This window comes from Ctenopharyngodon idella, chromosome 4 (genome assembly GCF_019924925.1).
Source record: "Ctenopharyngodon idella isolate HZGC_01 chromosome 4, HZGC01, whole genome shotgun sequence".
Classification (NCBI taxonomy): domain Eukaryota; kingdom Metazoa; phylum Chordata; class Actinopteri; order Cypriniformes; family Xenocyprididae; genus Ctenopharyngodon; species Ctenopharyngodon idella.
In genome coordinates, this window is record NC_067223.1 from 4,352,691 (window position 1) to 4,377,649 (window position 24,959).

Below are 24,959 nucleotides of genomic sequence, written 5' to 3' on the forward strand. Positions count from 1 at the left end.
GTGTATGCGAGGCTCACAGGTTGAGCGGAGGGACCGTTTAAAGCTTTGATCCGGGAGCAATGTGTTTCATACGATTTAAAGCGTCACTGCAAGGGGATTCTGCCGTTCTGAATTCTCTCGCTGTAAGCAAATAGGTTTAAAGCCATCAAATAGCTTTTAATATCTGCAGAGTAATATGAATTTAATTAGGCGCTGTTATTCTCTAACAAGCTGAAGAGATTAACCTGTTTTGAACAGACTTTTACACCGGTTTCTCTTTTAAAACACTAATCGGTTTCTTAGCTACATGCTCGTCTGCCTCTAGTATCGAATGCTGTCTTACACATTTATTTAGGTAATGAAGAGAGGCTGCATGGCATAAATCAAAGCACTCTCTGTCTCTTGATTTGCCACTTATCATGTCATCTCTTTGAGGTTGTTATATCGTGCGCCTGTGGATTGAAGGAACGGTTTCTTTCGGCTCATTACATCTCTCAGTGGGGCCACCGTATAGGGTCCGCCAAGGATCCAGCTGCCTTGGAACAGCTTTCTGAGTTGCTCTTTTGTGTTTGTTTTGATTTACAAGTAAACTTTTATACATGTAAACTATCATATAGCAGAGTAACAAACCCTGAAGTACTAGTAGACGAACAAAACCAGTTCACAGCCAGTTTAAGTGTTAGAGTCCGTATCCTCGGCTGTTTAAATGTTTGCTGCTGTGCGTTGTTTAGACCACAGGTTGTACATCTTTTTGTGATTGATTGGAGTTCTTTCAGTTGCCCACGTGAAGGTTGCACTCTAAAAATTCTGGGTTAAAAACAACCCAAGTTGGGTTGAAAATGGACTTAATAATATATTGCTGAATAAATTGCTTAATAAATGTTCACCTTTTGATTATTATTGCTGCCTCTAGTAATTATGTGTCTGATTTTTATTTTCCAACCTATTTTGGGTTCATTTAAAGGCAGCCATATAGTAATTTTTAAACAATAGTTGGGTTAAATAAAACTGCTCAGCACGTTGGGCAACTATTTAACCCAACCACTGGGTTAAAACACACCAATCGCTAGGTTTGTCCATTTTCAACCCAACTTGAGTTGTTTTTAATCCAGAATTAGTTCACACAATCTTCATTAGTGATGTTATTTTACAGAGAAGGCCTATTTGAAAAATGACAGAGGTGACAGAATTAGTGTAAGTCTCAAGATATCCAAAGCACTTTATATGAAACATAAGTGTATAGTTTTATGTTGCTATAAAATTGATTGATTATACTGAAAACATTGGGAAAAATAAAAAAAAATTTGAAAATATGCTTTTTGATAAAATGTTGACAATGTTGAAAGTTGAAAAATGGACAATTTGACTCTTTCAATTCTTGAAAATCTTCAGTTTTCTAAATCGTTACTTTAGTTGTCACCCTACTGAGAGCTAGCTTCATAAATCTTTCATTGCCCTGAGAAAGTAGGACACATTGTAGAGTACAACTAAAATATCCTCTTTGCTCTTTTTTTTTTTTTTTTTTTTTTTTTTGGTCAGGTAATGTTGCAGAAAGCTTTTTGCTTGGTGGTTCAGTATGGAAATCCAAACCCTCTGATTATCATCTCTTAGTCACATTACATACATTTCTTTTAGGAATCAGCAAAGCTAATTTCTTTCCCAGAGATAACTTGTCTGGATATTGTGTTCCTGTGAGGTCTGCGGCTGGTTTTTGCTGGTTTTCTCATTTATGCATTTCAGGTTTGAGAGGTCAATGACGTTTCATTGCCGTACAGTCTGTTTCAGAGCGACTTTCCAGCGGTTCTACAATAACAGGCCTCAAAACCCCAAAACACAAACGCTCACATTGGCGTTCCTCGAGCCCCACCGCAACGGTCTGATGTCTGCAATGCTACTGTGTACTGTCATCGGCATAGCTTTCGTAGACTACGAAGTTTGGCTGCGCTTCTCAGCCCACGGTCGTCCCAGCAAGCGATTGACTCCTCACCACACAGATGTAATCTCTGCAGCAAACTATCATTTCTGGTGGCTGGGGGAGGAAACGTGATATATTTTTGTAGCGTCTACTGTTCCTCTTTCCCAATCAGTCCACGACAAGCACATGAAGAACCAAAGCAAACCTTCAGAATGGGATGCTTTCAGTGTTGGTGATGTTACATGCGCCCCTCTGGTTCCCGGAGGAGCTTTATGTCACCATGCTGCCCTTGGGCCTGTAATCCATCAAATCCCAAAGTGGGATTGAGTTCTGCTCTGTTATTCTTTCATTAGCTAGCTTGAAGGAATTAGAAGCTTTGGGTTGCTTCTTAAATATATAAACATCAAAGCTAATCTGGCCTTTTGCTTTGCAAGCTCTTTGTTTTCTCTCTGCTGTATGTTCCTGGATTCTTAGCTTCTGTCATTCTTCAGATTCCGGAAGTACAGAGGAAATGGAAAGAGAAATGGTGAGCTGGATGTGCAAGAGGTCTTTGTTGTTGTATGGACTGTCAGTCAATCACAGTGATAGGGTCTCAAGACAATAGCTCTACTATGCATACACAGGCTTTTGAGTTTGTCCAATAGACATAAGTGAAAGCACTACAATTAAAGGTGCACTCTATACAACAATTAAAAAAGTTTTACTCAAAGAAATAAATAGTACTGTTGTGGACAGCTGACTCCTAAAGCTTTTCATATTCTTCATACTCTGTGCAGTGGTAAGTTTGCAGCAGTGACAGAAATTAATTAATGAGATATTTTAAAAATAACAAAATATGAAATGATTTAAAATTATATTGTAAATATAAAAATAAAACTTCCAGTAAGTGGCAGTAACTCACTGTCTTGAATGGATCATTATTCAAATGATGGTTCATTCAAACGGATTCATTCAGAAAGTCACAAGAAGCGCTTTTCCACTGCGTGGTATGACTCGGCATGGCTCGGCTCACTTTTCTTTGGCTCGTTTGCTTTTCCACTGCAGTTTATTACCTCTTCAAAGTGGGTGGGATTATAGACTGATTGTTATAGTTGTGCTGCCACCTCGTCTACTGACCACGATACAGCCATTTCTTTTTTTTATCAAGTTGCATGCGACGGTCATTTAAAGCAAGTCGTTTAAAAAGTCATGTGAACATATCATACTGCGGTGACTGTTGCTGACTATTTAAATCTAGCAGGTTTGGAGTCTTGTGTCGCAAATCCAATGACGCTTGAAGTGACGATTCTCTCTGACCAATCAGTGATCTGCAGTGTTTACATGTCACATTTTAGTATCGGTACGGCTCATAACCTCACCCGAGGTGGTAAAAAAAAACAAAAAAAGTGAGCCGTGCCAAGCCGTATTATGTGGTGGAAAAGTGTCCTAGGTGTGTTCAACTTCACGCGGTGCTACACCGATCGGTGTATGACTTAGTACAGCGAGAGAGCGATTCAAAAGCACGCAGAGCCGTCTGCGCTCTAATCGCTCTTGCTGCACTTTGATGTTATACACCAAAAAAATCAAAACAAAATGGCTTCTTTAAGCAAAAATCCGTATTTAGTGTGACCTCCTGGACTTCTTCCAGTTTCTCAAAGAAGAACATCTGAGAAACTTCTCATCATATTTTGAATGTTTTCTTGGCCTTCCAGTCCTTTTCCAATCCATTTAGGTTTAAGAGAGACAGTTCCTGCTATCGCTCAAGTGTAAGGGGAGGTCACTAAATACTTGCCTCTTTAGCCTATAGAAGTTTTTTTTTTTTTTTTTTTTTTTCTGTTTTTTAATACTGCATACAAATTTCCTGTATATTCTGGTTATATTCTATGGAAGCCCTGAACCGCATGGTGGGAAAAAAAAGAAAAGAAAAAAAAAAAACTTATGGTGAGGAGGGGAAAAAAAGAAAACTTATCTTGTTATTTCAACATAAGTCATTATTACAACATATCTCATACTCGTTATATCAACAATTCGTTATTTCAAGAGATTATTTCGACATATTGTTATTGTATATCAACTCGTTATTGTATATCAAGTTTGATAAAAGATACACACAATTCAACGTCTTCAGTGGCACAACAGTAGCGTGTTGGCTCACAGTCCCAGCTTTTACTGCGATCGCCGCGGTTTTGAATCCACCTTTTGCCGAGCTCGCTCTTCTCTCTTTTCCCATCACATATCACATCAGAAAGGCATTTATTTTCAATAAAAATGAAAATATTGTTCTAAAAGTAGTAAATACAATAACGAATTATGTCGAAATAACGACTTAATATCTCAAAATAACGACTTCTGTTGAAATAATGAGTTATGATGTCGAAATCACGAGATATTATGTTGAAATAACGACTTATGTCAGAATAACGGCTTATGTCGAAATGACTTAATATCTTGAAATAACAAATAACGACTTATGTGGAAATAATGACTTAATATCTCGAAATAACAACTTATTATTACGAAATAACGAGATAAGTTTTCTTTTTTTTTTTTTTTCCTCCCCACCATAAGTTTTTTTTTTTTTTTTTTCCCAACATGCAGTTCAGGGCTTCCGTAATATTCTAATAAAGATACTGAGAAATAATTATAAATGGTCATTATACCATTGCTAAAACAACATCTAATTAATGGTGGTGTAAGACTTTTGCACAGTAGGGGGATATCTGGCACATGGAAAATGTTCCAATCACCTTGAAAAAAGCGAGGAAGGCTTATTTGTTGGTTCATTCTGAATTGAAAGAGATTTCATTCTTGGTTTCCAATTTCCAACCTTGTTTATCAGCTTGCATAGTAAAGTGATACTAAATCAAACAAACTTAAGGCACAAGGAATTTGTGCCAGTCAGAACAATTTGCAAGCCCGAGGGTGGCCTGCAGATAAAAAGGTTTGTTTAAAAGACTATAAAATTATGATTGATTCTACTGAAAACATTGTGGAAAATTCAGAATAACATGCTTTTTGGTAAAATGCTGAAATAAAATTTGGAAATTTGACATCTTTAATTTTCTAGATCGTTACTTTAGTTGTCACCCTACTGAGAGCTAGCTTCATAAATGTTTCATTGCACTAAGAAAGTAGGACACATCCACAACTAAAATATTCTCTTTGCTTTTGTTTTTTTTTCTCTTTGCATTTGGGTAATATTCTGAATTGAAAGCTACTGAGATTTCATTCTTGGTTTCAAAATTTCAACCTTGTTTGTCAGCTTGCATAGTGATACTAAATCAAACAAACTGAAGGTACAAAGAATTTGTGCAAGTCAGAACCATTTGCAAGCCAGTGGGTGGCCTGCAGATGAGAAAAGGAAAAAAAAAAAAAAGTTTGGTTGAATGTTTTTGGTCTTAAGAAAAAAAAAAATCGAGTACATTGGAAATAGTTTATCCCGGGGTTTAAAGTTACATAACACAATTTGATTGCAGTCTTCTGTTGTTCAGGGGTAATGAAATGCTCTGTACTGGAATAGATTAACGTCATACTTCAGAGCAGGATGTCTCAGTTTGTTGCCAGAGGAATGTGTCTGCTGATTTAACACCTTGTCTGCCCAGTTAGAAAGTGGTTTATGCTCTGTAGAAGGAAGGGTGATAGACTTGATGGCGTGTGACCGAAGAGGCCAAACCCTAAATCTCGGCACCTCAAAATTCATCTATTTAGAATATCTTTTCCATCAGTTTGCCATCCAGACCTGTCACTACAACATTTTTGACATCATCTTTGTCAAACATCCCATTAATCCTTTGTAAGCATGAGAACGTGTTGTATATGTGCAGCATTTTTTGGTGTCAGATGTGAGTTATGTAGCTGGCAAAATGGGCATTGTAAGGCTGAAAGCCAGACACTCAAACTAAAAATCACGGCTTCTTGCAGTGCGAGGTAACCATTCATTCTTCCACAGTAACCGGCTGCAGCATCGCAGGGTTTCTGTGACTCTTTTGATAGCTCTATGAAACCCGAATAGTCCCAGCGCTGAGCTTCTCTGAATACACCCGCGTTCCACAGCCAAGAAACCCAGCACCAGCAGCCAAAAAACCTGTGAGCGCTTCACAAAGGAGCCAGGCCTGAATGCAATTGGCTCCGGGAATGGATGTCCCTTTTGGTGAGATAAACCCAATCAAAGAAAGCGTGAACAGATGGTTTTCTCTTCCTTAAGCATCGTAAGGTCTTACTGGCTTGGGTGTCCCTGCCAAGACATCTCTACCTCATTGTTGGGCCTTTGTCATTGGGAGCCACTACTGACACAATGACCTACTGTTCAGCTTGATGGGTTGGGATTTTCTCTGGATTTCTGAGAGAGCGGTAAAGCCAAGACCAAGAACACAACGAGCAACTCGGCAGGCTAAATGAGACACACTTGTGTTTGCCATCAGTGTTATTGTGTAACTTGATGTGCATTTAGCAGGGTGGGTCAGGTTGACATTAGATCCCATTTAGCAAGTGTCTGAAAACTTGCTGCCTTGCTTCCCAGTCGATCAGTGACTAAATTGGCAGTGTTTTGTGTATAAAGGTACTTGCTAAGGAAGTTTTAGACAGGCTTCTAAGGGACTATGATCTAAAACAAATGTAAAGATAACTAAGCAAATACTTACATTACTGTTGAAAAGCTATGGGTCAGGGTTTTTCTTAAAGAAATAAATACCTTTTTTCAGCATAAATGCATTGTGACACTGCATTGACACACGAAAGTGACACTAAAATAAACATTTATAATGTTACACAAGATTTCTGTCAAATAAATGCTGTTTTTATGAACTTTCCATTCATCCCAAAATTCTGAAAAAAATGTATCAAACTTTCCACAAAATATTAAGCAGCACAACAAAACAATAATAAATGTTTCTTGAGCACCAAATCAGTATATTACAATGATTTTTGAAGGATTATGTGACACTGAAGACTGTAGTAATGATGCTGAAATATCAGGTTTGCAACCTAAATATGAGATGGCGTTCTGACGTAGAACCTGCTGCACTATAGTTACTATGTGAACAGCGTAGGAGACTGAAATGGAAGAGAATAAATTGTTGAACAAATTCTGTTGCTTTTTGCTCACAAAAAGTATTTTTGTTGCTTCATAAGATTAAGGTTGAACCACTGTAGTCACATGGACTATTTTAACTATGTCTTTACTACCTTTCTGAGCCTTGAATGTGGTAATAATGTTGCAGTCTTTCAGAGGTCAGAAAGCTCTAGGATTTCATCAAAAACATCTTAATTTGTGTTTCGAAAATGAACAAAGGTCTTACGGGTTTGGAACGACATGAGGGTGAGTGAGTAATGACAGAATTTTTGGATGAACTAACCCTTTAAGTAAACATACAAAAATTCATAAAAAAATTCTCTAAAAATGCCAACTTTAGACTAATGGGCATTGTTATTAAAGCGCTAAATCACTTCGCTAAATTATTTCAATTATTTCAAATGGTACTTGCAGCCTAAAACAGCAAAAGAACCAAAACCCACGACGACACTGACCAAGCTAATAAATATAGTAAACAGTAGGATAAAAACGACAAATTATTGTCATGGTTTTTGCCACAAAATATGATTTATTACATCTTAAAAGGTCATACTCTCTTTCTCCCGCTTTCTCTCTCTCTCTCTCTCTCTCACTCAGACGCGCACACAGTACGGACACACACTCGCACAGAAATGTGTTGTCAGCGCTGCTCTGATGAATTAGCAAAATACAGTAGTTTAGCAGCTTAAAAGCTACATGACATTTGTCAACAGCGAGGTAATAACGGTGTGGTTCTTGAGGTAAATAAACTTACAGTTTCGCTATTAGTAGAGACGCAGCTGCCGAACACTGTTGTTGAGAGACTCACAGAGTCGGGCAGACTAATTCTCTCTCTCCCTCATAACTGCATTAATAGCTGTATTAGTCTGCTATCAATGACTCAAGCCTCCGTTACTAACTCTAAAATGACGTTTTGGAATTAGTAACGGAGGCTTTGGATGAGATGCGTAAGAAACCAGTCCCAGACGCAAGAGTGTTTTAAGGACAAAAACATGACACATGTCTTTAAATGCAACATCTGAGCAGTGTCTTGAGGTGTGGTAACCATAGTGTAAGCAAAATAATATGGTAACTCCGGGACGTTGAATTATTAGAAAATAATGCACACCCGAGGTGGTAAAGCAGCCATTATTTCTAATAATTCAATGGCCCAGAGTCAGTTATTCTTTACATTTAATCATTATGTGTTTAAAAAAAAAAAAAAAAAGAAGAAATTTCCACATGACTCCTCTAAAGTTGAATCTGCATATTACCGTCATGTTTACATTATATAGTGATACGCTACTTAAATAATGTTTGAGAACAAGGGGACCCCTGGTGGTTCGGGGGCCCTACGCAACTTGCGTACTTTGCATATGGGGAGGTCCAACACTGTTCACATGTATTCTAGATGTATGGAAAATGTGTTTGATGGTTACACTACATTACATTTTTAAAGTTTTCTCTTGAACTTTTATTGAAAAAGGTACAAAACTTTTTCAAAACCATATAAAACCAGCATGAATACAAAAAGTGGTTAACTCCTCCGGCTCTCAATAGGCCATTAAATGATAGGATTACACATTCACCCATCCCATCGCTTTGTGCTCCCACTTATCAGGTCACTGTTGGACCATGAGTCAGCAGTTCTCTAAACCTACTGAGTGTAAGGCTCATTAGACTCAAGAAGAAAATAGACTAAGTTAAGGAATACGAAAAAATGTCCAAAAAAGGGAGGTGAAGGAAAGTAAGTGAAAGAATGTGGAGGACAAGAGGGGGCTAGATGACTCACTGCTAGCATGCACTCTGCCCTCTCTCTGCAGCACAGTCTGGTCTCTGAGCGTGACTGAAGTGTGTGCTTATGGAGGAAGAACATGCTGCTGTGCTCAGTGTGAAGCACAACTACTGGCAGCTACTGAAACCAGAAGAGCAGGCCTGTTCAGAACTGAAGAACCGCAATTGAAAAGCCTGAAACCATAACAGATTGACAAAGCAGTATTTGCCATCTAAATGGTTAAAAGAAGATAAAATGTCATGGTGATTGACTAAACTGCAGTTCTGCTTCCTGCTGCTAGCATAGACGCTGCACAGCTTGCCCAGCATTCATGTTCATTCATTCAGGGGTGGACCTTCTTGTTTACTTTTTTCTAAAAAGTGTGCATTTTTGTACAAATCAAATCGTACAAATCCATTAAAAATTGCCACTTCGTAAAATAGTTACGTTCTGTCATGAGATCGGCTTGGCCCTACCACTGTGACTCAAAAACTGCAATATGATCTGAACCTTGAGTTTTGTGATCTGTTGAACCACTGAATTGTTGGATATACTTTAAAAAGCAGTGTCAATTGGTTCCACGATTTACAAATAACAATTTAGTTGTATGAAGAAATTCAAGTAAAGCTGACAAAATTTCTGAGTAAATACAAATCATTTGAATTTGTCACTGTTACATAATATTTATATGTATAGTTTAATTAATGTTATGTTAAATTTATAAAAGTTTATTACTTAAGGTGAACACATTTATTGACTTAATTTACCTTATGAAATTAACTATTTGCTTTACAAATTCCACTCAAAAAAATAACACATTGAACAAACTCAATTTAATGAAGTGCAGGAATTCCATCCTATAAACATGCGTATATGTGCGCTCACAGCCTAAACACAGGCACCACTCTTCTGCATAATGGTAAAAATTCAAAAACATTACACATTCTCCTATAAATGTCCAACATAATTAAACATTAAGCACTAACATAAACTAAAAACATGTTTCCCTTTACTAAAAAACATAAAATAACACTTTAATCTCTAAATTTACTAATGCAGTCCCTTGCAAAGTATGCTGGGAACTACGGATCCACTGCCCAGTTAATTTGTGCATTTCACTAAGCAATGTTAAGTTGACTGAACAAACACTTATTAAGTAAAGTTGACAATACTCATTTTTAGTAGAAACATCTCAGTTAACTTAAGTTCATGTAGTTACATGAGTTTTAAGTAATGTTAACAAGGATGGTTTGAGTGAAACTAACAACAATGAAAGTTCATTTTTAGTTCACTGGTTGAAGATATTGATCTTTTCTTGCGGCAGTATGTAAAAGCAGATGTTAAACATATTTTGCTTTAATCTTTCAAGAATGTGTGTTGCATTTTCCTGTTTGGCTAATTAGATGCCCATAAACTACACAAAATGTGATCTTTCATACTGCTTGAAGTCACATATTTTGGAGACTGAATGGTGCTGACGCCACTATTCTGTTTGTAGTGACTGAACACTCACCTCCCTGGTCAAACATGGGCGAGAATAAACAGTGAAGTCGGTAATGGAAATGCAGTCTCTCTGTGTTTACCCCCACATCAGGAGAACTTGTGTTTGGATAAATGTAGCGAGATAACCAGCCTGGTCAGCAGTCTCTTCAAGGGTTATTTAACACCAAATGCCCTCTTCTAGTCCCAGAGGAGGAATGAGAAACCAGCTGATTCAGAATGAACTCTGGTTGACCATAACTATGTGCTTAAAGCCGTGGAAGGGTGCTGTAAGGAATTTGCAGTGATATGTATGGCTTCCTGCAGTCACGGAGACTCCTACTTTGTCAAAACGAGCATTTGGGCTGTGTTTGTTCAAGCAGTTGTTTATTCTTGATCGTAAACAAATGTGTTATGTAGTTGTAAACGCTTCGTCACAGCGATTGTGAGCTCACCGTGGCTGGTGAAACAGTTTTTAGTTCACTGAATATTATGTTGAATGCACTAGTCTCAGGTTTACTTCAGAACCCTGGATGCTTCATCATCCATGTAATGTGCATCTTCTATGTGACAAATATAGCAAAACATCTAGCAGCCATTATGCGTGAGGAATTGGAGGCATGTAATTAGCCAATTCTCCATATGACTGGAAAATTACAGAGTGGAGCTTGTGATCAGTGAATTTCCTGCGTTCATAATATTTTGCACTATTTTTATTGGTTGTTGCAAAGCGGTTTTCTGACTGTCAATCGTCTCTGTAGCGCCATGAAGAATATATAAGGTCAGTATCAGAGTGCTGAAAATATGTTAAAGCCTTAAAGACAAGAATTAAAGCAATCACTCAACCTCTTGTTGTTCCAAATCTGCATGAAATTCTTTCTTCTGAGGAACATAAAAGGAGATATTTAGAATAATGTCCAAGCTGCTCTTTTCCATGTAATGAAAGTGGGGACCGGGAACTGGGAAATCGAGAACTGAGAACCATTGGCTTTCATTGTGTGCAAGAGAACTGCTTGGAAAAAACTCTTTTTATGTTCCTTGCATAATAATTTTTGGATGAACTACTACGTTAAAAAGTATTGAGGTTATAAAGCAAAATAAATTGCTTTAAAATAACATTTTGTGTGAGTCACACCATAATCTGGATCAGATTGTACAAATGATGGGACATTTCTGGAGTTTGACACGCTAGATGTTTTTTATTAAAAAGTAGTCACAGTGATAAAATCCGATTACTTATTGTCTCCTTTTGAGTGACTTGAGTTGATTTTAGCCTACCACGACCATGTGAAGTTTTGCAACCAGAGAGTCTTGAAATTCAATTCAGGCTTTCAAATAATTGCATCAGTCTGTGGATAGGCTGTTGAATAAAATGACCACTCTTTGAATAACCTGAACGGACCGCAGAGAGAACTGTAACTCTGAAATTGCTTTGAGGAGATGTTTGTTTTTATGCAGCCAATATAACCACGATGAAAACCCCATTTACAAGTTCCCTGACAGTGTGAACCCTGTTTTTATGTGATTCACTATTGAAAATACTGCAAATAGTATATTTTGGTGGCACTAATAACTATTTTAAGATTCAGTCCTGAAAGATTATTTTGGAATACTATCTGTATATACTCATCTTTTTAAAGCATTTTTTCTCCAATCCCCCTTCCATTAACTCTCAATCACAGTCTTTCATTTCCTTAAAAATTAGTTAATGGCAAAATTAAAATTAAATTTAATTAAAATTAAATTAAAATCATTTACTCACCCTCATGTTGATCCAAACCCTTATGACTTTCTTTATTCTTTGAAACATTAAGCTATTTTGAATTATGTTTTGAAGTTAATGGGGTCCCAAACAACATTGGACCTCACTGACCTTCATTGCATGGACATAAAAAAACACTTCTTGTTCCACAGAAAAAGAAATTACTTGAGGGTAAGTAAATTATTTTGTTTGTGTGTGTGTGTGTGTGTGTGTGTGTTTTGGTGAACTATCCCTTTAATTCATGTCTTCAGACCCAATGTACTAGGACGGTATGTGAAATGAATGTATGATTTAATGACACATAACAAACATAGAGGTGGCTGGACTGAGCTGAAAGTCGGAAATAACTTTACAATCTGCAAATCTGCACACAATTCTCTCAAACAAGATTTATGGACTAACCAGGAAAAGCCTTAGTGGTTTGCTGGAAGTATGTTGTTTCAGAAAGAAGGCTACCATTTTAGGAGAGACGGTGCAAAGCTGTGAATGCTTTATAAGCTCTCACAAACATTCCTTCAAAACCTCATAATACACCCTGCGGACCGTCGTGGTTACACTAAAAGCAACTCTCCTGGAATGTTCAAAAACAGCTTGTCGGCTCTCTCTGAACTGGCACGGACCAAGCAGTGGATTAAGTCTGATGTCCTAACTTTGTCCTCCTCCTACTGTTTTTATTATTTTTATGTCTGACTGATGGAGTCAATCCTGCCATGTGTGTTATCAAATGTGGGTCTGGGATATGAATGCTTGAATCGCTGTTGGGGACGTGTAGATGGACAGATCTTACTGTCTGAGAACACACTGTGCGGTTTGGCCACACATAAGTCATGAGGTGAAGATTTGTTTTTGTGGTGACTTGTTAAAACAAAATGTCTTAGCAGAAACCTGATCGAGGCCAAGGCCTTCAGCAGCTTTTAATATATCCTAAACTAAGTAGCTCTAATGAAGATGTTCACTCACAGGAGCTTAAAGGGGTCATGAACGGCATTATTTTATTATTTTATGTTTTCTGGGGTGCACTTATAATGTAAGTATGATTTTTACATCAAAATTGTCATAATTTAGAAATAAAAGGCATTTTTCCTACCCCAATTTTAGTCCTTTGATTTGAACGGTCTGTTTTAAGGGGCGTGTCTGCTGTGAGACTTCAGTGTAAATGCCCACCGCTGTGATTGGCTAACATCTTTGCATATGAAAATAGCTAAGTATTACATGCGGAACTCTCAAACTTTTAGCACGTTTTTACTTTTTTTTTTATATTGAGATTGTTGCATGAAAGGTTGCAGTGATGAGCATGTAGCCGATCACAGACATGTTGAGCGCATGAAAGCAGTGATCTCATCATTGTAACTTGATTTCTGCACACTAACGAATGCTTTCATCATAACTAACAGAGCAAACGCAATAAAGTAAATAAGAGATTTGTTGATTCTGATGGGAGTTTTGGCGAGAGTCACTGATAAAAGCTGTTTGATTGACAGCTACAGCGATTGTTAAGGGAGCGTTCTTTGATCGCTTTCTATATATAATTTAATTAAACAGATTATTTTAATCCTACTAAGAGAAACAATGTGAAGTTGACCATTTCCTGGTCACTGGTTTGATTTACTGACAAAGAACATCTGACTGTACATGAATCATTCATGACATATCAGAAATCACTGGTGATTTTGGTTAGACATGTGCACATAATCCGTACATATCAAAATACAATCTGTAACAAAGCAATAGTGACACAGTAAAAACTTTTTTACTCACGTAAGTGTTGCGCCGTTCCTGTCGGATCCAACATAGAAGGCACAGCATCGTTTTTTTAACTTCAGGCTATTTGCAAATCCAATGCAGCTTCTGTGTTTTTCCACAACCTGTCACTGCACAACATTTTGCACTCTTCAAAGCCAAGTTTATCGCTTAGTTGCTCGATCCAGTGTTAGCATCACGCCTGTTAATTACCTACTACTAGTCATGCGTGAATCAGTGGGCGGGGCTACAGTAGTAACGTTGTAGAAGTAGGCGTTAATCTTCTTCTGCAGAGGCAAGGTGATGATACACAGGGCAAATTTGAGCAATGTTGCCGTGCAATGTCGCCGAGCGATGATGCTTGGGCACTTTCCCAAATGGGAAAGTTCCCAAGTATCATTGCTCAGCGACATTGCCTGGCAACATTGCTCAAAAAGTTGCCCCGTGTATTATCACCTGCAGTCTTTCACCTATCTATGACGTAATAAAGAGGCACATTCCACAACCAGTCGTAATCTGGGCTTGGTTTAAATAAAAGCTGTTTTTGGACTAACAAGGAAGCTTTTAGTTCTGAAACGTACAAGGCCTTGTAGTAGGCCTTGTATATATTCTTGTAGTATGATGACCTGTTATATCTCAAGGAAAATTTGATTTCTCAATTCATGACCCCTTTAAAGAAAAAAGGGGTAGGACACTGTCAATCTCCCAGAAAGACAAAAAATAAAAAAGTTACCTCCCAAAACTGATTTTGGACAGGCCTAATGAGCTACAACAAAATAAAAAGAGCCTTGGTGATAACCAAGTGAATATATGTAATACTAATTATAAAAATAATAATAATAAATAATAAAAAATTGGAATCAGGAACTGACCAGACACAACTTTTAGATGCCATTTTTGTCCTTCAGCTCAACTGACACTGAAACACAAGCACATGAATAGTAGAATATATCATAGGCAGCAATGCATACACCTGTGCTGCCTTCAAAAAATGATTAGATGAAGGTATCTCAGTAGACAGGATGTGACACGATCGTTGGATTCGGATGTGCATTGTTGCTTTCCTACCCCCGTACGCTCCCTGTGGAGGCAGAGTTTTTCAGCTTTCGTAAGCAGCCTGAATTGATATCTGTTAAAGTTTCGCCTAGTGCCTTCAATTCAGAGTAGCGAAAGTCCCCAATCTAAATGTTTCACACCCCTTTCCCTTTAATCTCTATGTTAAAATGAAATGAAAAAATAACTATTTCTTTGGGGAACAGAAAACCTAGACACGTCAGTTCTCGCATGCTTTTGTGTATATAAATGTAAAAATATGGTGAGCTGAGCGGACCATGGCCGCTAGGCTGTCAGAAAATGGTTTATGATTAAATTTAATAACCAGAGAACACGTCCTCCGATTCTGCCAGCCGGTTGTGTGTGTGTGTGTGTGCACAATTTTGAGCACTCGAGGTGGCTAAGCCATAAATATGTGTTCACCAGGTGAGGTTAATCTCTTGTCCGGTGCAGGATAGAGATAGGCAAGGTTGCCATCATAAATCTCATTCAAAAACATTTGCAGGTGGATCTTTCTGCCTCAGTAGGCAGCATTTGGCATTGTAGGCATGCTCCTCATGTGAACGCTATATATGCTACCATCCAATGTTTTTTTTTTTTTTTTTTTTTGTGAAAGAAATAGAAGATTCCAAATCATTCACTTATGAGGCGCCTCAGGTTGGAACAGAGTGGCTATCAAGGAAGCACCAATATCACTTCACATATCGGCTTTTGTGGAAGGAAATATTAATACTCAGAACTGTATTTGACACTTAAACCAAAAATGTCTCCACAGCCCTCCAAATTTGATTCTAATGTGTGCGCTTATGAAATAAAATGGCTTTTAGCTGTGCCCGGAATAATCCTGGGATTCTGGGTTAAGTCATTAAGTCACTCCACAAGACTATGGGCTTGTGATGATTAAAGGACAGTTGACTGCATCGCGCACACACTCGAACACACACTTTTCACCTTCCGTGGGTGTAATACATCATCCTAATGAACCTGTGTAGCCAGGGCATGCAATACTTGATTAATCCACAGTCATTAAATCCAGTCTGCCGAGGACATCATGAGGGAAGAGCATCCAGAGCCCCTCAACTCGACTCTCCATTAATCTACTGCATAACTGGCCTGAATATACACCACCAGTCAAAACACAGATACAAAGAGCTTTTTCTCACTTTTCTTGTTAAATATTTTAGAGAGAATTCCAAAATGAAATCATCATGCACAAAATAAAAATGAATTAGTTATTAAAAGCAGATGAAATAATATGCAGAAAAGTAGAATGTAACACGCAAGTTATAAAAATGCATTATTATGGATCTAGGTGTTTATGGAAGCACATGTGTAGCAATATTCAATTTAAAATGTAATATGCAAAATGGCAATGCAATATGTAAAATGGCAATGCATTTCTTTATTTAAATTTACATTTTCCATACTATACGTGCAATGTTTGGAGCAAAATAATTCAAATTCAAAAATATAATTTACATTTGCTGTTTCCTACACTAGTTTTAACACATTATTTAAAAATATATTTTAATGCTTTATAAGTTGCAAAATGAAAATGTATTACAGAAATGATTATATATATGTTTAAAATGATCAAGCAAAAATTGTAGCAAAATGACCATTTAAATGTTATTAAATTATATATATATTTTTTTAATTGCAGTTTGCACTCACAGTTAAGACACTTGCGATTGCATTTTCATTAAATGTCCCGCAATGAATGTAGCAAAATTCAGTGTGGATTTGAAAATGCATTCTGAGCCGATCACGTCTCCGCCCCGCCCTGTCAATCATTGCGTCAAGGCGGGGCCAGGTGTTGTAAACATGGCGGCAGCAGAGCTAAGAAGAGCGAGGCATAAACTGCCAGATGAAGCTGAGCAAGAACAGAGAAATGTCAGTGTTCCTGAAGATCATGCGCGTCCGTCAGTCATAGAACCAGTACGTTATTAGAAGCATAGATATTAATGGTTAGGACGACTCGTAGAGAACGCGCCTGGCACTCGTGCACCTTATCGTGAGGTGAGGTGAGCGCGCTCGCGTGTCTGAAAAGTGCTGAAACAGACGCGTCAAATGAGCGGTGCTTTACAACAGGTTACTTACTCATAGAAATAATCTTAGACAAGCTGTCTGAGATTATTGCTTGCTCTGTCAGTATGGTTGTATGTTTTTATCTTGTATGTTTTATCTCTTTTTATCGTTCTGATTGTTTATGCATCATTTATAGGCCTATTAATAAAATGTCAATATGGATGCTAATGAGTGTTATTTATAGCCGAATAATAATAATGATAATAATAATAATAATTTTGTTCTAAAAAAATAACTCTGGTGATGTCTAACCCCATCTTTCACATTTTAGAAAGCCCTTTGGTCTGATGTGAACAGGTGCTGGTGGTGTGATGGTGTGGAGGATATTTTCTTGGCATACTTTGGGCCCTTTAGTACCAATGGACCATATTCACGGAGCGTTCTTTAGAACTTCTGCTGGAAAACTTCCGGTGAAATGTCACTTGTTGGTGTGTCGGTATCTTCAATGTCCTCAGGTAGCTTTAACAACATCAATAGTGTAATACTTGGTTTATAATCAGAATATAGTCACTTAAATAGTCAGGCTAGTTTAGTTTAGGCTAGTTATTCAAACATAAGACATTAAAAAGACGTGTCCCTCAGTGTTCCTCCTCAGCAAAATTCAAGTCGACCATCTGTATTCACACTTGTAAAAAAAAAAAAAAAAAAAACAGTGTGTCAACACACTATAAATTAAGGATTTATTGTGCACTTGAATTCATTAAACAAAATGAGAGCTTGTGCTGCACTGACTGACAGCTTCAGTAAGGGAGGGAGAGTGCGGTTTTTTTGTGTAATTCGAGCACAAGAAAAGTTGTTGTTTTTCATGAGACTTTGAGTACTTTATACTTCACCTTGACAACATTTATTTTTAAACCTATTAATTTTATAATGTTTAATATTTATTCAAAAGTGAAACATGTGGAAAAAAATATTATAGGAAATTTCTAATAAGAGCCAATAAATGCTCCTCTGCCGCCATCTGCTGATTATAGTGGTAATTAATGTGCTCTTTATTTTTAAATGATAGTCTATCAAATGTTGGATTTTGTACATCTTGAAATGTTCGGTTTTACAAATGGGGACAGTCTCAGATGAGTGAACAAATATTTTTGGTCATCGCATTTAAAAATAACATTTGAAGTGCTGGAAAAATGTTGCGTGTGCGTGTCCAAATACAGACACCATGTTTCTTATTCAAACGTTCCCATTAGCTTCATCTTCATTGCAATCAATAAAACTGGTTTATTGGCAAATTAGGGAAGTGTGATAACTGCGCTAAAATATAAATGCAACATTAAAAAAGGCAACCATTGATGATGGTTTTGTCGATGTACAGCGAGTACAGAATAACTGCTAACAGTTCACCAGAAATGCCCAAACTGCAACCAGGAAGTAACTATGCATATGGTCAATTGAGCATAATTTAAACACTACAGCCTACCTGAGTATTGTTGCTGACCATGTCCATCCCTTTATGACCACATTATCATCTTCTGATGGCTACTTCCAGCTGGATAACGCATCATGTCACAAAGCTCAAATCATCTCAAACTGGTTTCTTGAACATGACAGTGAGTTCACTAAACTCATGAGCTCCAGTCACCAGATCTCAGTCCAGTAGAGAACCTTTGGGATGTGCTGGAACTGGAGTTCTGTGATATGATAGCTTTTGTACAATAATGAAAAACATTAACAGTTGAGAAGCTTTTTGCTACATTCATTGCGGGATATTTAATGAAAATGCAATCGCAAGTGTCTTAACTGTGAGTGCAAATTGCGATTAAAAAAATAACATTTAAATGGTCATTTTGCTACAATTTTTGCTTGAACATTTTAAACATATATAATCATTTATGTAATATATTTTCATTTTAATTTTGCAACTTGTAAAGCATTAAAAAATGTGTTTAATTATATTTTAAAACAAGTGTAGGAAACAGCAAATGTAAATTATATTATTGAATTTGAATGATCATTTTGCTCCAAACATTGCACACATAGTATGGAAAATGTAAATTTAAATACAGAAATGCATTGCCATTTTGCATATTACATTTAAAATTGAATATTGCTACACTTGTGCTTCCATAGGTGTTGATCTAATAATAGTGTTTCAGCGGAGCTAGATTTTTTTTTTTTTCGAAAAGAGAGAGATTGTACATTTTAAATGTAAATTTAATTTTTTTTAGTTCACTAGCATATAGATGATCTCAAAACTAGAAAATCATATTATTATTGTTTTTGTTGTTGTTGTTGTTGTTGTTATTTGTTTTATATTATGTACCATTTTATAAAGTAAAGCACACTCTCTTGTAATTGTACCTCTTATTGTTGAGACATAGGAATGTAAAAGATCTTTTGAAGCTTTGACTATCAGATTGATTATAGGGCTCCACTCTTTTCCATCAATAATAAAAATAAAAAAAAAAGGGTTATGCAAGTGTAGTCTGAAAGTTAAGACTGTGGGATAGGCTTTCAGTTCTAAGACAGACATGTTGTGCATTCTCTCTGCCAGGAAAGGGGTATTAACATGATAGATTGTGGATCTTTTTTTTTTTCCAGAAGGCAAAATTTCCACCCGCACATGCATTCCTAATAAAGCAGAGGATGAGCACAGATGGAGTGTTTTAAATGAAGCCCCTCTTGCTCACGGCAAACGGCAAAAGAGGTTAAAGGTTTGAAGATCTAACCTGTTTACTCGAGTAAATACATACGTTTATGTCAAGCTAAATGAGTTTCTCATTTGCTTTATAAACAGGAAGGGCAAGGAATTTGCAGCATTTCTTTTCTCTGTTTTTCCACCACTTAATCTCCAGACCCTCTTCTATGGCGTCACAGACCCTCAGTGTCCCTGTTCGACCTTATGCAATGTTCTTCATAGTATTACAAACTTTTGTATTTATGTAATTTAAAATAATTGTATATTTTTTATATTTCATGTATCTTTTTATATATTTTATATATATATATATATATATATATATATATGGGTCAATGATGTGACGGGTCATTTTTTTTTGTCCAGAGGCCTTAATGATAATAAAAAACAAAGATATGACATCCAAAGTGTGTAAGGTAGTACAACTAGATCACTTTTATTGAATCCAAAAGGTTTTAATTATATTTTGCTACATATAAAGGCATTTTTAAGATTTTGCAGTGTCAAAAGGTCATTCGGTTTAACTGTCTAAAGGCCAATACAGCCATTTCATTTGTGATTAAAATATCTTACAATGTAATAAATGTATATATTTTTTATTCTGGCATGATTTTATAACCTCATATATCAACATAGTGCAAAATGGTATTAAAATTATGTGTAGAGGTCATTGCTTTGCTATGAGAAAGAATGTCCGGAAAAATTTTCATTGATGTCATTCGGAGTAACCAATATTTTTGGATCAAGTCATACAGTCAATATTATGTGACAGGATGTGACATCATTCAGACACCTGCAAAGGACCACATGGTCGTGAAGCAAAGTAACTAACTCTCATTTAACTATTTGAAAAATTCATGTTTTCACTTGCTCATACGCATGTCCCGAAACATCAGGTCATTTGGTACAACCAGATAATTAAATGTTTTGTAAACCCCTCCCCCTAGCACACCCAAACAACGTGTCAGGTACAATTAAAATATTAGATTTTTAGTCAAATATTTGCAACATTTTTTATGAACCTTTTAACCTCTTCCTGAACCCGGGCCTCTTTTGCTATGCCTTTAAGAATATGTAAATGTCCCTTTTGCAGTGGTTGGGCACATTGTTAAAAATAATCTTTTTTCAAATTTATTTCTCCTGATATATGACCCCTTTTAAATGAGTGCCTTTCTACACTTCCTAAGTGATAATAAAACTATATAAACAGGCAGTTTCAAGCCAGACTCTAAATAGATTATCTCTACACATGTTCAGTGTTTATAGGTCTATTTTCTTTTTTACTGTTTTCAAAAGGTCATTTAGTATGAGTGTTTGTATATATAGTTACAGACAGTATTTGTACAATAATGGCTTCCTTTAAAAATGTATTTATAGTCATTTTTACTGTTGTGACAGTAGTTTGCCCTCAGGTTTATAAGCTGTCTTAATTGACATAAATGATTGTCATTAGGCAGGGGAATGTCTGATTTTGGCTAACGGGCAGCGGAGTGCAGAAGTGACCTCTTTAAGGGTGCAACGGGGGCTGATGAAGTGTGTTTACTGATCCCTGGGGAGTGGAAAAGAGTGTGTGTGTGTGTGTGTCTAAGTCATAGTTTGTGCGTTCATTTGTGTATGCCAATGCCTATGAGAGGGTTCAGAGTTTGGCCCATCCCCAGGAAGTGTTGATAAAACTGACTGGCCGGAAAGCTTGTGTAAATTATTACATTCCAGTTTAGCCTTGTAAGGCTATTTTTACCCTCCCAGTCCTTTGCTGGGCTCCACCTTCATTCTCTCTCCTTCTTCGTGAACAGGAAAGACTGGTTTACATGCAGCCAGAAAACCGGTTTCTCTATCTCTCTGTCACTCACTTTTGTCACATATGGTGGTGGGCGTTATCATTCATAGTTAGCTCAGATTGTTAGTATTCTCTAAATTACCATGCTTATTGAGACCTGTTCTGTTTTAAAACATGCAAAACGTTCTGTTCCCAGTGTGCAGTGGGACATTCCATTTGCCAAAATTCCCCTAGAGTCATACCACAAAGGCTGCTCGGTTGCACACTTCCTGTGTCTGTTTGTGTTTGTGTTGAACACAATTAGACTCTCTCGTCATGTGAAAATAATCCACAAATCCCAAACAATCTGAACAAACTGACCGAGCCTGAAATTTTCTCTGCAGAGCTTGGATGAGCTTGATGACGATGACGGAGAAGAGAAGGAGGGGAAGATGGAAGAAAGTCTTACACAGCACAACACGGTCCAGAACGAGGCGCTGATCTCTGACCCCGAAGCGGCCCACTCGATACAGGTGAGAGTGTGTGTTTGTTTTAGTGATGTCAGAGGATAATCCTGCCTCTAGAGGGTGTTTGGAGTGCCGTCATCGTTCTGCCTTACAGAGGCAGTGTTGACCAAAGAAACAAACACAATCAAGTGACAAAACAGAAAGCAGAACGGCCAATGCTCATGGAGCCTCAAGCCACATTATGAGACAAGATAAAATCTCTTGACACTAGACATGACGTTGGATTGTCTTCTGTTTACTTTGTTACCACCCGTCTAGAGAGGAAATGTGATGAACAGGATCACGACAGCATCATCTTTTGTAATTTGAAGTTTTAAAACAGAACTCCAGGGAAAACAAACCAAGCATAAAGTGCCTAACAAAAAAAAAAAAGAGAGAAAAAGAAAAGAGATATAAAACACAACACAATAATAAAATGCCTCTCAGAAAAAAGGCAGTGTAGATTAGCTAATTACAATATTAACAATGAATACATATCAAGCTCAATATGTTTTTTTCTTACATTTTGTTTGTAGACAAACCTTTTTTGAAATATATACACTATTTTCAGTAAGATATTTTTTTTTTTTATATAAATTGTTAATTAATACTTTTGTTCAACAAGGATGAATTAAATTTATCAAAAGTGACAGTTGGCATTTCTAATGTTGGCATATATATATATATATATATATATATATATATATATAAGTAAATGCTGTCTAAATGTTTATACTCATCAAAGAATCTTGAAAAAATTGTATTAGTTTCCACAGAAATTTTAAGCAGCACAACAATGATAATCAGAAATCTTTCTTGAGCTCCAAATCAGCCTATTAGAATGATTTCTGAAGGATCATGCGACACTGAAGAATGGAGTAATGATGCTGAAAATTCAGCTACCATCACAGGAATAAATTATTTTGGTAACACTTTATTTTAGGGTCTTTTAACTAGTTGCTTATTAGCACACATATTACTAGAATATTGGCTGTTTATTAGTAATTATTAAGCACATATTAATGCCTTATTCTGCATGACCTTATTCTACATTCTTAATCCTACCCAATACCTAAACTTAACAACTACCTTACTAACTATTAATAAGCAGTAAATTAGGAGTTTGAGTAAAAAGTCGTAGTTAATAGTGAATACATGTTCCCTATTCTAAAGTGTTACCATTATTTTAAACATATATTAACACAGAAAATCATTATTTGAAATTGTAATAATATTTCACAATATTTTGCATAAGAGACTTCTGTCAAAAAACAAGAAAAAAATTGTACATATTTAAAACTTTTGAACATTAGCGTGTGTACATATAAGAAATTACAATCTTTAGTAATATTTAAGATTTTTATCTTTTGAATTTTGAAAAACACTTTTAAAAGATATAAAATAATTAAATAAACATGTTAATATATATTAACATTATTATATTTACAATATGTAATGCTTATAACATTATATTAAAAATACTTTTATAAAACACAGTAATTTTTAATGTACATCAGCTTTTTTTGTGCATAATGTATTTTTCAGTCATTTAATCACCCTCATATTGTTATAAACCTGTATGGCCAAATACAAAATGAGATGTTTTGGAGAATGTTAATGCTGCTTTTTTTTCCCCATTAGATGGACCTATATAGTGACCAGGGGTGAAAAAAGCATCATAAATGTAGCCCATAGATCTTGTGCATTTTATTCTAAATCTTAAGAAGTGGAATGATGGCTTGGAGTGAGGAACAGAACAAACTTTGAGTCATTATTCACTGAAAATGCCTGCATTTGTCATTCTAGGGGCTCACTGAAGGATGAGGATGGCTAACTGTCAGTCCGCCATCAGCAGAGCTCTGGGAAATTGATTACATAGTTTTCTGAACGATGCATTGTTGTGTTTTATCTAATTTCCTCCTGTTGGGCCGTTGAATCCATGTAGCTTCAGGTTGCTGAAAGCATAAAGTAAACTATCAGCTTGAGATTTCTGACACTGTAATCACATTGAAATTGTGTGTCTGAGTGCATGTCATCTTGTATTACTTTTCCCTGGAAAGGATCGCTACTGTATATTCAGTGAGAATTTCAAACCTATTATTGCAAAATATGAAAGGATATTTAGTGAGCAATTGTTTACGACTGAAAGCATTGTGAAAAGTGCTTCTCTGAGAAGCCATTGAAATGTGCTTCAGTTAGATTCATAATTATGTTTAAATAAAGAAACTGCTGCCAGAGCTGTGAGAATGCGAGTAGTTACATGTGTTTCTGGTGATCCTGGCCATGTTCAGCAGTGTATGCCAACCCACAGTTCTCCAGATGTTAGCATCTGTTGTATCGCACACGGCTCACATTGTACACTGTAAACCTGAATAAGTTTGGCTAACTCAAAAAATGAGTTGAGTTATGATGTTCCCAATTTTAAGTAAGCAGAACTATCAAGTTTTGAGTTTGTAGTACTCTTGCATGCTAATTGTAGCTAACTTGAAGTGCTGAGTTAGCTAACTCATACATTTTGATAGCAAATAACATAAAAGATTAATTAACTTTTTTTTTTTAATTTTGAGTCTTGCAAATCAAATCAGTTATTTATTTCACTGTAAACCCTAAGAAAATTAAGAAAATGGCAACTTACTAATTTTCTAACATGTTAAAAATAGCATGGTATAGCACTTACTGAATGAGTACAGCAACTTAAAACATGTAACTTACCTGTTCTCAAACCAAGCCGCATGCGCTACTTGTCACCATGATGGTAACTCTCCAAAAACCCACATTAACAGAAACTCTTCTAAATTAGCATAACAAAACATTAATCACCACCTAATTCCCTTACCATTAATCTTGCACAAAAAAACATTAACACTTAATTTTAGCATTTACTCTCCCTTTCGAGTGCCAGGGGCAAAGCATGCTGGGAAATAGAAATCCCAGCCCAGTTTCAGTTAAACTAACTGAGTGCCTGAAGACCTTTCTTAGTTAGTCTAAATTAAAAGTAATGAGCTCATACAACTCAAAACAATGAGACGGTTCAGTTTACTTGAAATATGTCAGTGCTGTGAACTCAAAACAAAAAGAAAGTTCTAAATACTCAAAACAGTTAATTTAACTGAACTAATTTGTTCAATTTAAGTTAGTCTTACTCAAAACCAAAGTATTTTGAGCGTTATGGTTTACAGTGCATGTAGGATATTATACAATAGTCAGTTCTCGCCCTCTAATTTGATTGGCCAAGAG

At 36.4% G+C, this 24,959-nt stretch overlaps 2 protein-coding genes across 2 annotated transcripts in view; both read left to right on the forward strand.

The window, feature by feature from the left end:
* LOC127510966 (fish-egg lectin-like) overlaps window positions 1-24,959 on the forward strand; it is a 736,337-nt gene that overhangs the window by 86,530 nt on the left and 624,848 nt on the right. The window lies entirely within an intron of this gene.
* The window catches only part of pawr (PRKC, apoptosis, WT1, regulator), a 73,687-nt gene that overhangs the window by 27,620 nt on the left and 21,108 nt on the right, over window positions 1-24,959 (forward strand). Inside the window, exon 3 of the mRNA XM_051891165.1 lies at window positions 21,621-21,749. Coding sequence (XP_051747125.1) covers window positions 21,621-21,749 — 129 coding nt within the window. The remainder of the gene's footprint in view (window positions 1-21,620; window positions 21,750-24,959) is intronic.